The sequence below is a fragment of the Pteropus alecto genome, unplaced genomic scaffold, assembly GCF_000325575.1.
Source record: "Pteropus alecto unplaced genomic scaffold, ASM32557v1 scaffold125, whole genome shotgun sequence".
Lineage (NCBI taxonomy): Eukaryota > Metazoa > Chordata > Mammalia > Chiroptera > Pteropodidae > Pteropus > Pteropus alecto.
This window is the reverse complement of record NW_006436888.1, coordinates 1268558-1285761: the sequence shown is the minus strand read 5'-3', so window position 1 is coordinate 1285761 and position 17204 is coordinate 1268558. Positions and strand designations below refer to the sequence as shown.

Genomic DNA, 17204 nt, shown 5'->3' with positions numbered 1-17204 from the left:
AGGGGTTGGGGGGGTGGCTGGCACTGGCAGGCCAGCGGCAGGCTCCGTCCTGCCTCCCAGGCCCAGCTGCTCCTGCCTGTCTTTCCGAGGTGTGCCCCCACTTCCTCCTCAACCTCATTTCCCACCTGGCACCCCGGCAGGACAGGGCAGCCACTGGGGTTCTGTGTGGCTCGAGAGAAAAACCAGTCTCAGTGAACACTGCTCTCGGCCTGTCCTGAGGTGAGCCCGCATCGCTGGGCAGGCAGGTGAGAGCCTTGCTCAGTGCCAGGCCAGGTCCTCTGGTTCATTCCGTCGTAGGGGTGGGACACAGATGAAGGCAGCTGGGAACAGCCACCATCCCCCTGGGAGGAGGGAGGGGGGCCACAGAAATGGCCAGAGGGTCTCATGGAGCCTGGCTGGGCCCCCACTGCGGGCTGTGGGTCCCGAGGGTCGAGGAGCCCTGGGCCCTGACCTGCTCTCCCTCTTTCTCTCCAGGAGATGTCCCCTGGGACCTGGAGAGCCCACCCATGTGCCTGACTGTGGGGCCAGGGCCCATCCGCACCCTGCTGAGCCTGGAGGACACTGTGTGGGCCAGCTGTGGGCCCCGGGTCACCGTCATGGATGCCACCAGCTTGCAGACTCAGGTACTGGCCTTTCCTGGTGGCTTGTGGGGTCCTCGGCCGGGCACCCCTTGCTGACTCTTCTTACCCTCTACCTGGCACTGCTCTCTGCTCTCATGTGTGTCTCAGGGAGCAGTCAGAGTTTGTCAGGAAGCAGAGGGGACCCACGATCCCCACTGGGCCCAGCCCTCTGCCCCCACCTCTCTGCCCCCACACACATCCCCGGGGCTGCCATGAGGGGAAGGGTCCAGACTGCACCAGGCTGTGAGCCGCACCCTGGCTGTGTCCGTTGCTGCCCGTGGAGGTGGAGCTGGGGTCCATGCCCTCGCACTGGCATCTCGGACACAGCTGTGTCGAGGAGATGGCCAGTGGGGACACAGCGGTCCTGGAGGCTGGGCTCTTTAAACAGCATGGAGGTGGAGGCTGCTGGGTTCTGCCTTGCCCTGTGGCGAGCACTGCCCATGCCTTGGCCCCTAGGACGAGGGCCTGGTCCCAGGGGCTTGTTTCTGGCTCAGCCTGGGTGCACACTGCCACTGGCTGCCAGCATTACCCACCCCGCCTCACTTCATCTGTAAAGTGGGGTGATGATAGCACTGTGTAGAGCTACCTAGAGCAGTGAACGAAAGTGTTTATGCAAAAGGACTGACGTGAAGTAAGTGTTTGGTGCGCGTTAGTTATCATTGTAATTATCTGCCTAACTTAGATCCCGTTGCTGTCTGGATATGCGGTTTATTTGGAAAACCAAGTTGCTTCCTCAGAGTCGGTGTCAGTGGGCGTGGGGCGTGTGTCCACATTGTATTCCTGCCAATAGCCGTCCTAGGCGTGGGAGACACGTGGATGGGGCGGATGGCAGGGGCCTGGCCGGCCCAGCTCTCCTCCGGTTCTGCCCCTCGCCAGCCGCCGTGCAGCCCTGCCTGGGCCCCGCACCTCAGCTCTGGCCTGACCGTGACCGTCCCTGGGGCTGAGTGGCCACCGCGCTCCAGCGAGAGGCCGCGATGATTTAAGATTAGTTCTGGACCAGCTGCTCTTACAAAGAGGATCGATAGGGCCTTTCACCTGCTTTGCACAGCGTGGAGGGTGTCAGGGGAGCTCTGGGAGCGGGGAGGCAGGTGGAGGAAGGGGAGGCCCCACCGCGGGAACGGGGAAGCACGTGCCTGTGCTGCAGCCAGGGAGACTGAAAAGTTTGTGTGGGCAGCTCGCCTTCCGGGCACCCCAGGCGCTGTGACGACGTGATCGCCATGCATACTTAATAAAGCTGCGCTCCGCTGCCGCTTGGCATAGAGAGGAAGCCGCCTGCCCTCGCGCCGGGCTCCAGAAACGGCTGCTGCTGATGACCACCGGCCTGCATGGCCACTCCACGCTTGTCCTGTCCTGGTGCCCTGCATGGCCAGCCAGGCCCGAGGATCAGCCTGGAGACGGGGCTGCTGTCCGGGCCGCGGTGGTCCCTGACCGTGAGCTTAGGACCCAGCACCTGCGGGCAAGGGCCGACATGCCCCCTCGGCAGCAGCATGCGCCGCCTTCTAGCAAGTCCTCCCCCAGGCTCCAGAAAACCCCTCTGCGGATCCGAGATGCTTAGAGCTGCTTAGTGCTCTAAGCCGGGCGGAGGGTGCTGTTGGCCACGGATGTGGCTAGTGTGGCTCTGGCCCAAATGAGAAGATGTGAGGTTAATCTAGAGACTGTGTCAACTCCAGGGAGCCTTCCCTGGTTCCTCCCATCCCCGGGAAGTGATGGTAACCAACATATGTTGGGTACTTAGTGTTGAGCAGGTATGAGTTTCAGTACTTTGCATGGATTAATCCTCCAATCGCCCTGTGAAATGAGTACTATTATCATCCCCACTTTACAGGGGAGGAAACGGAGGCCCAGAGAGGCTAAGTGACTTACCCGAGGTCACACAGCTAGGAGGAGGCCAGGTTGGGATCCGAGCACAGGCATCCAAGAGCTGAGACTGCTCTTAACCTTGATGTCGGCGGCCTGGGTGGGCGGAAGGCTGTCTCCTTTGGGCCGCGTTGTGCCCCGCAGGCTCTGTCCTGTCCCATGTGACTCTTGGGGACTCTTATCTGTTCACATACCTGTGTTTTCCATCAGCGTCGTCTGGGCTTAGCATGGCTCCCTGTTCACGTCGTTTCCCCGGTGTCTGTCTAGCTCACGTAGCTCACATGGCAGGCACACTGAGCGAAGACTTGTATGCGGACACGTGGCATCCGGTGTCCAGGTCCTCGTGTAGGATGCTGGAGGGGTGGACACGAGAAAGACCTGATCTCGGCAGCTCGAGAGCTTAAAGTCCAGTGTGGGAGCAGACCCAGAATGGCCAGCGTCGGCCAGTGTCAGCCACCCCTGGCGGTGGGGGCACGCCCAGGCTCGGTGGGAACTCAGGGAAGGCCAAAGCATGTCAGCTAGCCAGACCCAGCTGGAGGAGGGACAGGGACAGGGGAGGTGCTGGGAGGGCAGCATCCTTGAGTGAGGCTGGGCACTGACGGCCGAGGGAAGAGGGAGTGGGGAAGATGCTTCGGTAGAGAGAGCTCCACAGACAAAGCCCCGGCCAGAGACAGCCTGGGGCGTGGGACGTTGGCTGGGGTGCATAGCTCCCCAGGGAGGGGCCTTCGAGCCAGGCTCACCCTGGGCTGTCTCCATTAGGCCCGCTTGGCCCCTGCCAGCCACCCCTGACCTTGCCGAGCCTGTTCCCCTTAGAGCCAGAGCCTGCAGTCTGTCTCTGGGTTTGACGCTGGCCCACCAACTGCTTGTTCAGCTCCTTGATCCCAGCGGAGGCAGCAGCGAGGCTGTTAAATAATAATGTAGCTCGCCAGGGCCTGTGTCAACACCGCATCCTCCGTGTTCATTATCTAGATCGCCACCTTCAAAGTCTAATCCAGTCTTCTGGAGTTCATTTTAACCGATCGCTGGAGGGGAAAACCAGCTGTGGGATGATTGTTGCATCTTAATTTAAAAAAAAAACATATTGGGGACAGGTCGATGGGAGGCCTGTGGCGTGTGAGGTACGCTCTGCCGAGTGGGGGAGGTCTGCATGCCAGGCAGGTCTGTTCTCTGACATCGCGTGGGCTGGGGTCTCCGTCGCCCCTGCTTGTGGGGGGCAGGCAGTTGTGGAGGCTGGGCTGGGCCGCGAGTGTGCTTCACGTGATTGGAGTCTCACGTTGCTGCAGAGAGATCAGTGGGCCCTTATAGATGGGGAAGTGGACCGGAAGGCAGGCCTTTGACCTGTGGTCTGTGGCCTCCGCTCCCCAGCAACGCTGGCCCCTTCGTTGGTCTCTGAATGTGCCAAGCTCCTCTCCACCAGCAGACTTGTGCCTCTGCTGTTCCCCTGCTTGGAACACCATTCCCACAGCTTCCCGTGGGTAGCTCCTTTCCATCGCTCAGGTCTCAGCTCAGCTGCCCCCTCAGTGGCACCTGCTCTGACAGCTCCATCAGAGTCACCTTTGCTTCCGGTTCTAGTCTTGACACACCCCCTGCCTTTATTGTCATCAGAGCACTGGTCATGTTCAGAAATTACCTCCTGGGCTGTTATCTGTTGGCACCCACTGGGCTGTAAACAGGCGAAAACAGGGCCCGGTCTGTCTTGCTTGCTGGCATGTCCCAGGGCTGAGCCCAGCACTGCCCCTCAGCCAGCGTTGGTGGATGCCCTTCCTCTGTAGGGCAGGCACCCAGGTGGGGCTGGTGGGGTTGTGCCACGAGGTTGTACCTGTTCTCTCTAGGCAGACAGGTGAAAATCTGGGCAGGGCACCTGGGCCAGCTAGGGGTGTCTAGGAGGGACTGCCTTCCAAGAAGCGGGGCAGAGGTCACACCCCCAGATGACGGGAAGGAATTTGGGTAAAGGGCTGGGCTGAGGGTCTTGCAACTGGGATGGCTGGGTCCTGCTCAATGGTGGCAGAGTGATTTGGGCAGGTGGGACATATGTGGGTGTGTCACACAGAGGTCCCACCCTGACCTGCCCCCACTGCAGCCAGCCTTGAGTTGTTTCCATGGCAACCCCTGTTCCCCAGAGCCTCATTGGTACAGCTGCAGAAGCAGGGGGTGAGTCTCGCTGCCCCCCCTGGAAAGTGCCGGAACGCAGGGCAAATCGTGCCCTGTCTGGGCCCCGGGCCTGGCTCCCACCTGTGGGCTAATCGGGGCAACCGTCTTGCATTAGACCCCGGCTGCCCCACCCTCGGAGAAGCCTGTCTGGACTCCCCGCCTCTCCCGACACACACGGCCTGGGTCACAACCCTGGGACCCGCTGCTGCGGCACAGGCCGTTCTCATAGCCCTGGTCGCAGCTGCGTGTTGATGTCTCGGGGACGGTTATCAGATTAACTGTCTGCGGGGCAGGACACGCCTGCTTGGCTCCCACTGTGCCCACTTCCTGCTGGTGCCGAGACCCGGCCGACACGCAGTTGGTGCTCAGGGAAGGGCCCTGAAGGACGGATGGCTTTTCCCTTAGGGAACTGGGCTCCATCTGTGGTGGGCCCACTAACTGTGGAAGGGAGATATGGGTAGGGCGCCCGCAGAACAGCTGACCCAGGCCTTGATTTTGACGGGCTTCCGAGCTCGGCGCCAAGCACGTGAAGAGCTTCCCAAAGCTGGTGATGCCGGCAGCCGCCGCCCCCTGGTCCCGGACGCTGGCCTCCGGGGCCGGCCCTGACGCCGTCCATCACTGAGCGTACCAGATGAGAAACCTCTTGGGTTCTTGGACACCGGTGGCCTTCAGATTTCCCCCTGCCCATCCCCATGCACACCCACCTTCCCCACCCTTAATTTTCACGTTTAGTGCCCAAACTTAGTTTGCATATATTAGCTGTTGTAAATCTATCATAACAGTGTGACGCGGCATGAATAATGCATCACTGGGCTGTATTAGTTTTCTGTCTCCTATCTTATTTATGACACGAAACGGGTGAGAATTTGCAAAAAGCAAAATCCAGGCGCAGGGCTTCTTGGGTAATGGTATGCAAATTGGCGTGAGGGCTGAAACATTCACCAAGTCCTCGGGTTCGGGGAGCCGCGAAGCCGGGGCCCCGTGCTGGGGCCCCCTGAGCCTGTGGGTTGCGGTCACGTCCCTCCATGGAGTCATCTCAGTTCAGCAGTTTTGCCGTAATTTTGTTTTGCGGGCCACTGTTATTGTTGTCATCCTGTCCTTTTTTTCACATTACGAGTTGGCAGGTGAAATGAGAAATTGGTTTTCTAAAGGTTGTGGAGACTTCCCCGGAGGCTCCGACCGTAGCAGGTTCCAGAAGGGTGAGCGATTCCCAGCAGCAGGGAGAACTGAGGTTCGACGTTCAGAACGACTTCCTCTCAGAAAGCCTGGGAAGGGTGGGGGCGGGGATGGGCTCAGGGATTCCCACGGGGCAGCATCGGGGGATTCGGGGCTGGGTTTGCCAACTTCGCTCCAGGTGCTGGGGTCGTGAGGGGGTGTCTCCGGGCACGTCCGTGGGGCTGGGGATGGCCAAGCACAGGGTTCCAGGCCCCCTCTGTCCTCACCGGGGAGCTCAGATCTTTCTTGTGTCCAGTACTAAGTCTGCATCCTCCCGCAGGGTTGCAAATATCTGTGAGCAAGGACAATGTCTTGTGTCCTCTGTATTTTTCTAGGGTGCGAGTGCTGGTGTTGAGCCCCCTCCATGATCCTACCCGCCCCCCCCCCACCAGTTCTTCCCTTCTGCCTGGGCTTTGAGCCACCCAGGACTCCTGGCTACCCCGGCCCCCTTGCCCGTGACACTCACATGGCCACTGGGCTCTGATGACCAGAGGCAAAGGACTGGGCGTTGGCTCCTGCAGAATATCTGGGGAGAGAAGGGAGCTTTGTGGTATGGGTGCCGAGATGAGACCAGCGGCCGGCAGAGATCCAGGCCGGCTCAGAGCAGGCACTGGATGTGGGAGCCTTATCCCTGCACACGTGCTCAGCTGTGGGATAGACGCACCTGCCCCTGAGCCTAGGAGTGGAGTGAGTGTGGCCAGGTGATGGGCCAGGTGATGGACCAGGCTTCCTGGGCAGGTTCAGTGAGGTGGGACGGGTGGGAAGGGCTCCTGAACAGTGTAAGCGGACGCACAGGTGTGAGAACACGTGTATGCACGTGTGCGGGGGGAAATGAGTCGATTGTATTAATATCATATAGTCCCTGACTATAGCTGGAGTCTTGTCGACAGCATCCAGTTGGGCGCTGGGCGTCTGGGTCAAGCCTGGAACCAATCCCCTCTCCTTGTGGTCCCCCGTGCCCCCTCCCCAGCCCCCATGCCCTCTGGCTGGCCCTGCTTTGTCTCGGTCACGGCCTAACTTTGCATGGCTGCCATGTCTCCCCAGCAGTCTTGAGAGTAGATCTGAACACAGAGCTGAGCTGAGACAGAGACTTCGCGGCCCTTCTCACTTACACTCTGAGCGGGAGGGTGAGGCCCCCGCCTTGGCCCAGCCAGCTCTCCTCTATCGCTCTGGCCATGGGGGATTAGGGGTCCCTGGCCACGGGGAATTAGGGGTGGCAGAGGGCCGGATGAGGTCCCCCTGTGTGCACCACTTACCCTCACTCTGGCAGGACCCACAGGTGCAACATGGTCCATCCCTTGGAGCTGGGAGCAGAGAGAGAGAGCAGAGCAGCCACAGCGGGCGCCTGGAATCCTTTTCTGAGGCCGGCCTGGACTGGGGATCTGTCCAGGTCAAAGCACACTTGACCTTGTTCGGAACTGTCCGGGCTGTGCCTGGGGTGGGCACTGACCAGCACGTCAGTCCCTGCACTGGGCACTGGGCTCTAGCAGTGGCCCCGCCCTCATGCGCCTGCCCCTCTGGCGTGGGTGTGGTGGTGGTGGGTGATACGGGGTTGGCAGGAACCACCCACCCCGACCCAGTGAGTTAACCCTTATTGAAACTCACTAGTCTCAGAGGCTGTTCCAAGTGCTTGACAAGCGGCAACTCATGTAATGTTCACAGCAGCCCTATGTGGTAGTTATCTTATTATCCTCCTTTTATAGTTGGGAAAACTGAGGCAGGAAGTGGTGGAGCTGGGTCTCGAACCCTGACTGTCTGGCCCTGAGCCCATGGCCTCACTGCCTCTTCCAAGCAGGAAACAGATGACAGGATAAGCTCAGGCTGGAGCGAGCATCATGCAGAAGGTGAGCCAGGCACACCGAGCTTGGCCTGCTATGTCCAGGACAGGTCACTCCCACACTGAGCCTCGTTTCATCTTCTGACCGGAGGCTCAGGGGTCCCACCTTCTCATGGGGGCTGCAGGGACTCCGTGAGGCGGGCTGTGCTGCAGTGACTGGAGATGCACGTCCTTGTCTCTGCTGCTCAGCCTTCGCTGGGGTCCCTGTGGTGGCTGGGCCAGGGGTGGGCACCAGGCAGACCCCTGGCTCAGCCCGGGCACCTGCGTGTACAGGGCAAGGCTGGAGCAGCTGCTAGGACGAGATCATGCGAAGGCGCTTGGTGGCCCGGTGGTGGACAGCCTGGGCTCCCTCCTCAGGTGTCTGTCCATGGAGAGGAAATGCTAAGCCGGTTTGCACAATTGAAGAAAACAAAAAGAAACTGAATAGTGCTAACGAGGAGAATATCAATGGCCCGTGCTTTGTGATGCTGTTTGTTTTCTACTTCCTCCGGAGTGGCCGGATGTGCCAGAGCATTTCAGTTGTTTGTTTTTTAAGGCGAAATGTCCGGTGTGGCCACAGCAGGATAGCGGCACTTTCTGTGCCTTGATCTGGGCGTGGTTGTGTGGCAAAAGGATCAACCTCAACCTCTGTGCCCACTTTCTTATGTGCTTCGTGACAAGTAGGCTTTAGTGGAGGAAATTTTAATTTTCAGAGCACGAGGCAAGGGTGGTTTACAGACTCTTGAGATATTGTTAAAAACAGTTGGCCATCTTTCTAGAAAAATGCACCAAAGACACCAAATTTTACACAATCAGTTCCAAAATGGGTTGTTAAAAGTTTGGGACTGGCCGTAGGTCTTGCTGCTGAAAGGAATTTCTATACCTCCTTCTCTTCTGGGTCCCCGTCGTGGGCCTGAGCTAGAAGAGCCCAGCGCCCCATGGAGTCTCGTTAGTCAGAAATGATCCGACCCCCACTTTACAGTGGGGACGCTGACTGGCTGGTCGGAGGCGGAGGTGCATGCGTCCGTCTGAAACGCATCAGGAAGGACGGATCTGCTTCCGGCACGCGGTCCCTGGGCCTTGACTGGGTCAGATTCTGAAGGCAGCGCGTCCGGGCATCGGATGGGGTGCACACGACGGTGCCTGTACGTGTCTCGGCAAGTGGTGTGGTGTTCGGAGTCCCCATAGGGTGACCGGTCGTCCCGGTTTGCCCAGGACGAGGAGTCGGACTTCCCGTGCTACGACTGGGGCCTGCCTGGGCATACTGGGACGGGTCGGTCACCCTACCCTGGAATCCTGGTTTTCCCTTCATTTCCTAAGCTCTGTGACTTTGCGAGTCCAATTCAGCCTCTCGGTTTGTTTCCTCAGCTGTGAAATGTTGATAAGAATGAGACAGATAAAGAAAGGGAAGGGAGTCGTTGCGCTAATTGCTTTTAAAACATGAACTGTCTTGCCTGCCCAGTGAGGCAGCCAGAGTGTGACCCGTGGGCTCCGTCCCCAGCCTGTCTGCTGATCGCTGGGAGCTTTGGAGTCCTGTTAGGCGGGGACGGGATGGTGGTGCTGGGGTGTTAAGCTGAGGTGGAGTTGGCGAGCTGCTGGCGGGCGTTCTGTGGCTGATCTCTGGTCCCATGACGATGCCCCCAGGCCAGCTCATCATGGTGATGGAACCAGGCTGGGAGGCAGAGCCCCCATCACACCCCCGCCCTGCCATGGCGCTCAGCCTGGGAGAGAGCACTGAGCTTCGAGTCCGCGGGTCAGGCCCACGCCTAGCTCGGCCCCTCCCCAGCGGGTCACCCGGGCTCGCCGAGTCCCCTTTCTGGGTGTGTTTCTCTTTCATAATAGTCTCTATGAGGATGGAATTCTGCGGCCTGGGAAAGTCCTGGCACACAGTAGACGCCCAGCAGGCCGTAGCTCTGCCAGCCTCCTGCCAATGCCTCGGCGGCCCGCGGCCCCCGGGAGGAAGCACCCACGTTCCTTCCTGGCTCCTTGGTGTCAGCTCAGCTCTAACGACTTTGAGTTCTGAGCTGCTCACCCTGGGAATTTATAGAAACCAAGCGCAGAAGCGTCACCTGGAGGCACACAGATACTGAACGACGCGGTGAAGCTGTGTCAGCACCATTCGGGGCAGTGTCACGCACCTGAAACCCTCCGTGCAGGCGCCTGCAGCGGGGCTGCCGAGAGGCTGTCAGGAGAGCGTGAAGGGGACAGGGCGCCATGAGCGGGTGCAGGACACTCGATTTCTTCCCAGCTCCCCCGACCAGCTCCGGGCTGCAGCCAGCGTGCCCGGAGCACGCACGGTGTGTGGGACCGTCCCTTGAGCCTCTCAGCATCACATAAGGCCGATTCTCCTTCTCTCCCCATTGACAGATGAGAGAGGAGGCCCAGGTACCTGGACAGAGGTGAACTGGGAGCCAGGAGGCAGACCGGGCCCTCCCCTCCAGCTGCCGGCTTTTATTTATTTTTTTAAATAACTTTCCCTTTTACCCACGACTTTTTATTTAAAAAAAAAAATTTTAAACTATGGGAAAGTTGAAAGAATAGTGCAATGAACATATATATGTTCTTCAATTAGTAAACCTATTATTAATATTTTGCCATAATTCCCACCCTCCCCCCACCCCCATGTTATGTATACACTGATACCCCTTTTTTGGTTAAACCATTTAAAAGTCAGTTATAGACATCATTCCTTATTATACCCAAATACTTCAGCATGGCTCTCTTGCATAATTTCAGTAGCATTTATCACATCCAGAAATCTAACATCAGTGTACTGTCCATATGCACATTTTCCCAGTTGCTCCCAAAATATCTTTCATAGCTTCTCCCCCAGCCCTGTCCAAGATCCAGCTGGGACTGCATGTTGCATTTGGTTGTCATGTCTCTTTAGTCTTCCTTTGATCTAGAATAATCCCTCTGCTCTGCGTGCGTGCGTGTGTGTGTTTGCGTGCGTGTGGTGTGTGTGTCCATGATATTGACTATTTTGAGGCGACCAAGCCAGTGTCTTCTAAGAGGCCCCACAATCTGGAATTGCCCAATTCTTTCTTCCCAATGAGATTTGAGTGTATGGCCAGATTTCCCACTGCATCACCCCAGGAGGAGGGACATGTAGGCTGGCCCCATCCCCGATCACTGGGTTAAGGGGAGTCCACCAGGTCTCCCCATCATAAAGGTACCGATTCTCTTTGCAATTACTGGGTCACCTGCAGGTGATTCTTGGAGACTTCGTGAATCTCCTGTTCCTCAGGAAACTTTCATCCCAAACTCTATTTAAAGAGACGTTCTCCTCCCTTCCACTCCCTTTTACTACCACTACAAATTCATAGGTTCTTTTGAAAGTCCGGTGTGTGATAGCCTAGGACTCTCACTGTTATTTTTGTTGCTGGCTCCCGGGCTTCTGGACCATCCCCGTTGCTCTTGGAGCACTTCCCTGATTCTCAGCATCGGGGGAAGTTCTAGGCTCAGCGGCTGCTCTCTGCCCTAATCAACCATTTCTCCAGGGCGCCCTGGCTGGTTCCCTTTCGTGCTGAGTGGTATGTTTAAAGCAAGAACTGGGGTGCTCACTGCCGCTGGGATGCCATTGCTTGCAGAGCCTTCCAGTGGACAGAGCCAGGAAAAAATCTGAAGTTTGTACTGAGATCGTCGAGTTCCACCCCGACTTTCTCTCACTCCACTCTTGACTCGTTTCTCGCTGTGAAATCCGTGGTTCCCAGTAATAACGCCAGGGAACTTCAGTCACTCCACGTAGTTTCAGAATCTCTGTGCCTATTCCCGCCCCTCGCCCCCCACGCCCCCCACCGCCCCGCCAGCCTACCAAGTTCAGGATTTCTTTGCAGATCGATTCGTCCTTAAACAAGGGCCAAGGGCGTCTAGTCAAGAGCACTGAATTCCCAAGCTACTTGAATGGATTTTTTTCTATGTGGGTATAATCATGTTCCAATAAAACCTAACTCACCCAAACAGCCAGCAGGCTGGTGCAGGCCGAGGGCCATAGTTTGCAGCCTCTGGCCCAGAATTTCATCCTAACAGCCGTTCGTGGTGCGGGGCAAGCAGCTGGTGAATAGCCACGTCTGCCGATAGGGGCTGAGTGGGCAGGAAACTCTGGCCTTCTGGAGCCCAGAGGAGGCACATGACGGCTGGCGGCAGGTGGGCCTCCCTGGGGGACAAGCGGGATAGAGGCCTCTCCTGGGCTCCCCTCTCCTGGGCCCCCAAGACCAGCCAGGGATTAGAGGAGAGGCCCAGAGGTGAGAAATTGGAAGCCAGGGCCTGGGTTCGGGTGCCAGGCTGGGAGGAAAGGAGAGCTGGGTGAGCTGACGGCCTCCCCTGGCAATTAATTCTGAGCGCCTCTCTGGGTTAGAAAACGTCCAGTTTGGGAAACAAAACAGCAGCATGGCTTGTCAGCACCGAGCCCAGTGTGCACCGAGGCCCAGGGGGCCCCACTGCTGCCTGTCCCCACCCGGGGTGCTATGTGCAGCTCCCTCAGCCCGCCTCAGGCACCGATGATGCCAGGGTGTCACTTACTTCTGCCCTGTGTGCCCAGGAGGCCCAGCCAGTGCTGCCGAGACATGGCTCCCCTGAGCAGGCTCCTAGAATGGGGAGGGGGTCCGGGGGAGACCCAAGAGAACCGAGGAGTGAGGGGCCAGGTCTGCTGTGCTGTCGTTCATGCGTTCACACGTCCCCCTGCCCTGTCCCCCACTCGCCTTACCACTGGGCTTGGCGGGTTCGCACAGGCTTTGTGCAAAGCCCTTTGGGCTTGGAGGCAGACTCGTTATGGCTCTGGAGAAATGAGCCTGGCTTTCTGCTGCTGACTTCTCTTTTAATTAGATTCTGACAGCAGCGTGCAGGGCCGACTGGCAGCAAACTCAGGTGCAGCTCTCCGTGGCCCCAGGCCTCTTGGTTTTAGCGCAGTCTGGCTTTTTCAGAGGCAGGAAATGCTTCTCACTTTTCTACAAGAGCCGAGCAGGAGCCTCGCGGCACACGTACGAGCACGCATCCGCCCTCCTGCTGGTGCGTGCGTTTGTGTGTCCGTGTACATGTATGTACGAGCCACTTTTGGGAAAGTCTGCAGACAAGGCACGTGGAGAGGCCCCTTCCATCCTGCCATCCGGCCCGGTCATCCATCTGATCAGTGACGACGGGCGCTGTGGGAAGGCGGGTCGGGCCTCGGTGTCGCACCTGTGACTGGGATGGTGGTTCCTCCAGGCCTTTCCCAGCAGGACCCCTCCAGGTGTCCTGCCGGCGTCCGGGCCCTCAGGAAAGTTGTCTGCAGTGCAGGCTGGTTCAGGAAGACAGTGACCCCCCAGCCAGGGTTCCCTGGAAGTGTTTGCCTCTCAAGAGAAGAGAACTAGAAGCCAGCGCTTCCAGGGCTATGGGCAGCAGGTCTGGGGTGAAAGGCCAGAAATATGGAAATTCTGCCCCTCCTTTTACACTGCGTGGCCTGGGCCCAGCTTTGTGGAGGCCACTGGGGCTTGGCCTTTCCCCAAAGCCCAGAGGCTTCCTGGCTGAGCCTCCAGCACCTGGGCCTTCACTGGGGCGGGGGTGGCGTGCTGAGGAAGGAGGAGCAGAGATACCCCAGGGAGCCCCTAGTCTTAGCTCCCAATCCGAGGGAGGAAATAGCCCCCTGCCCTCTGACTGTGACCCTCCTCCCCCCTGGGGAGCCCCCACTTTGATGGAGACCATGTGGCCCTGCCCTTGGCGAGCTCCTTGTCTGCGAGGGAGCTGCAGCTCTGCTCTCGGGGTCCCCCATGAAGGGACGAGTGGTGAACCCTGCCTTGTGAAAGCTGGCCATCGCTCTTCTCTCCCTGCCCCCGCTCTGGGGACCCTCTGTCCTCTTCTGGGGACCCTCTGCCTTCTTGATCCCCCAGTCCGTGGGCCTCCCCTCGCTTGGGCCGCAGAGCTTAGCCATCAGAGACTAGCTCAGAAAAAGCAATTTTGTTGGCCATCTCACAGTCTCGCCCTCCTGGGAGTGAGCTCCGAGTCCACTGGCTTGGCTCCCCATGGAGGGTCCCCCACCCGCACCCCCGCCCCCACCAGCTTCTTTATCTTGGTGGGAAACCTCTTGGTGATTTGAGCCACGATGGAGTTGGGGCTGAGGTCCGGGCTGGAGTGACTCTACGGCAAAAGAAAGAGTCCCCTTATGCCCCTTCTCGCTCAGGAAGCCCGTGTGAGACCCAGAATTCCAGCCTCCTGCTACATCGCTGTTAAACCGAACTTCTTTCAAAGGTGCATCTGATCATGTCGCTTATAGCTCAGCCCTCTAGCACTTACAGACGAACTCTTCACCAGAGACCTCGAACTCTTCACCAGAGACCTCGAGGCAGCCTGGGGTGATCCAGCCCCGCCCACCATCTTCCCACCTCTGTCTTTCTGCAGTGCTCCCCCACACCAGCCACCTGTCCGTTTCTCAAACAGACAAGCACATTCCTGCCCCAGGGCCTTTGCGCCTCCTGTGCCCTCTGCCTGGAGTGTTCACCCCCTGGAGTGTTCACCCCCCTACCCCCCACCCCCATCCTTCCAGGGCTGATTCCTTCACATTTTTACATCTCTGCCTAAATGCTGCATTCTAGAACTCCCCTGGGAACCCAGTCTTAATGGCTCCCCATCTTTTTTCTGTGTGGTGGTTATCATTATCTGGAGTAATTTTTATCTGTTTATTTGTTTCAGTCGTCTCTGCACTGGGGACATGTACTCCCCGAGAGTGGGCCCCTTGGTTCTCTCGCTCACCACTGTCTCCTCGGCACCTAGAGCCGTGCCAGGCACACAGTAGGAGCTCAAGCATCACATCTGTCGGATGAATGAGATTGTGTTAGGGACTGGGCCTGTGCCGAGCTTCCCCTCACCCAGGTTCCTATAGTTTTCATGACAACTTCCACTTACAAATGGGGAAACTGAGGCCCAGGCCTGCGAAGTTATTGAGGAAATCAGATTTAACAGCAGGTCTGGAAACAAATACATGTTCTGTCCACCATCTTCCTGCAGCTTTGGGTGTCTGTGCTCTTTATAGAAAAAAATGGAAACAACAGAAAACCAGAGAGGAAGAAGCTGACCAGGTGCTGCCCCTGGCATAATTCTCAGCGTTCAGGTTTCTCCTCCCGTGTGCCTCCTCCTCCCCGCATTTCGGATGCTGCCTTTTTTCTCTGTTTTTCCTTTTTGCACTCACTACCATAACAATCACATTTTTATGTTCATCGCGCACTCTCTGTCAACCCGATTTTGAATGGATGTGGGACAGGCCACTCCGTGGGTACATCGAGTTACCTGACCATCCTAGATGGCTGGGCATTCAAGCTGTTTGTGGTCTGCCATTCTGGGGTTGTCTATCTCTGAGTCACAGCTGAATGTCATAGATGGAATTCAACTGTCCATCCGTCCTCTCTTGGACCAAATTTCACTGTGCGCTGTCCCTGTGCTGAGCCAACGGGTACTGAGGGGCCTGAGGTTCACTGTCTGTCCTAGGAGTTTATAGTCCAGGGTAGGAGGCAGCAGAGTAAGCCACAGAGTGCTGTAGGTGTCACTGGGCTGGACAGTGGGGTACGGTATGCGGAAGGAAGTGGCCGATACAATGGTGGTTGGGGGTGCCTCATGGAAAAGGGACATCACCCTGAAGGGGAGTCTTCAGATGCTGGAAAGCCGTTCCCAGGAAGGCAGCGGGTGATGCACGTTGCAGACAGGTCATGGCGAGGGTGCAGGCGTGCAGCAGGGCGTGTCGTGAGCACAGTTCGGCCCCGGCTTTGACGGGCCTAGAATGCAGGGAGTCGGGGCAGAGCTGGGGCCTGGACTTTCTCCTTCAGTGGGTGGGAAGCCTGACCGCCTGTTTCTCCTCTTTAAAAAAAGAGTTTGTTTTGTTTTTTAAAGATCAAAATTTTACAGACACCTGTGAAAAGAATCAAATAGCATGGAATGATTTATGCAAAGGCCCTCACCACTCTCCACCCCAAGCCCTGCTTCCTGGGAGGAAATATTCCCCTGTTCTGTTTTTAAGCCACCTGGCACTTTCCTCATGACTTGAACTTGTCCGCCCGGCTGGTTCTCGATGTCTCAGTTTTGGGGATTAGGTGTGGCCTCCTGCTGCGGAAGACGAGGACGTGGCTCACGCCGCCCACCTCCCTTCACAGAGCTGCCTTCACGGCTCTAGATAACACTTGGCTGCCGCTCCGTCTCCCCCTCTTGTCACGGTGGCATGCTAGCACCCAGTCCCGTCAACTCCCAAGAGCCAAGTGCGGGTGAATCTTGCCCTGCGCCTCATTCAGTGATGTCGTGTGGGGAGCTGGAGATTGGCCGTATTAGCGTGTTTACACCGTGGGACTCGGCAGACACGACACACCAGGGTGCCTCTGCCAGCTAAACAAATACCAACAGCCCACTGCTGGGCTTCTGAGGTTCCCTTCCAGCCCTGACTCTGGTCCAGGCGGGGGCCAGATTAGCTTGGCCCCCCAGAAGCTCGGCTGGCAGTCCCGGCCCAGCACCAACACCCCTTTGTCTGTGCCGCAGCAAAGCTTCGAGGCGCACCAGGATGAGGCTGTGAGCGTGACGCACATGGTGAAGGCGGGCAGTGGCGTCTGGATGGCCTTCTCCTCTGGCTCCTCTATCCGCCTCTTCCACACGGAGACGCTGGAGCATCTGCAGGAGATCAACATCGCCACCAGGACCACCTTCCTCCTGCCAGGTGAGGCTTCCATGGGGGCACAGTGCCCGGCTGTCCTGGGCCTGTGAGGGGAGGGAGCTGACATTCACGGAGCACCTTCCACAGCCAGGCAGAGATGTGTCTTGGCTGACCCAGCTCATTAACCTTCATGGAGGCCGTAGGTCAGCCTCGAAAACTGGGTCTCTAGGAGAGAAAGTGGCAGGGTCGGAATTTGAACCCAGGCCTGTCATTTTAAAGCCTTTCTTACTGTCATTGCGTGCTCCCTCTCTGAGCTCAGAGGACTCTCCCAGGTCAAGCGGCTACTAGAAAGTCACTCTGTGCAGGAACCCTGGCCTGTCTGTACGTGCCATGCTTCAGGTTGCCCAGAAACCCAGTTCTGCATCAAAGCACCTTCAGGATGAGGTGAAGCTGAGGGAGAAGGCTGACCAAGAGGCTCTTTCCTTAGAGATTTTTCTAAGAAAAGCATCTGTCCCTCTAGTTTGTTGGTTGGGGTTTGGAGGCAGGGGGAGGTTCAAGGGCTTGGGCGGCTACCTTTTGGGGTCTGTGCTTCCTCCTGCGTAGCTGTTGGTGAGACGTGGTGGAGAGGATTAAAGTCGGAGTTCACCTAACACCCTGCCCCTGCCCCTGCCCCTGATCTGTCCTGAGGCCTCTGTGGAATTGGCTCCAGGTTCTCCCTTACCATCCGCTGCCCCAGACGTCGCCCAGATCCCTGAGTGCCGTGCCGGGAGAGCGAGGGCAGATATACTTGCTCAGGGCCCCTTCCTATGCCCAGCCAGCCTGAGTGCAGCCCACAGGGCCAGCAGGCATCAGCTTGCCTTTTCCCCCTGCTTGGGTAGCTTCCCCAGACAGCCAGACCAACCAGTGGCTGGTCCGGGAGAACGAAGAGGCTCTGTCTTGTCCA

At 58.0% G+C, this 17204-nt stretch overlaps 1 protein-coding gene across 9 annotated transcripts in view; it reads left to right on the top strand.

Moving 5' to 3' along the window:
• ARHGEF10L (Rho guanine nucleotide exchange factor 10 like) overlaps positions 1–17204 on the top strand; it is a 131436-nt gene that overhangs the window by 105616 nt on the left and 8616 nt on the right. For 5 of the 9 annotated variants that reach the window (XM_006914307.3, XM_015591402.2, XM_015591404.2 and 2 more), the window contains one exon: positions 16150–16324. In XM_006914307.3, coding sequence (XP_006914369.1) covers positions 16150–16324 — 175 coding nt within the window. Of the gene's footprint in view, positions 1–474; positions 624–16149; positions 16325–17204 lie in introns of all 9 variants that reach the window. The other 4 variants (XM_015591399.2, XM_015591403.2, XM_015591396.2 and 1 more) reach the window with 1 other exon arrangement.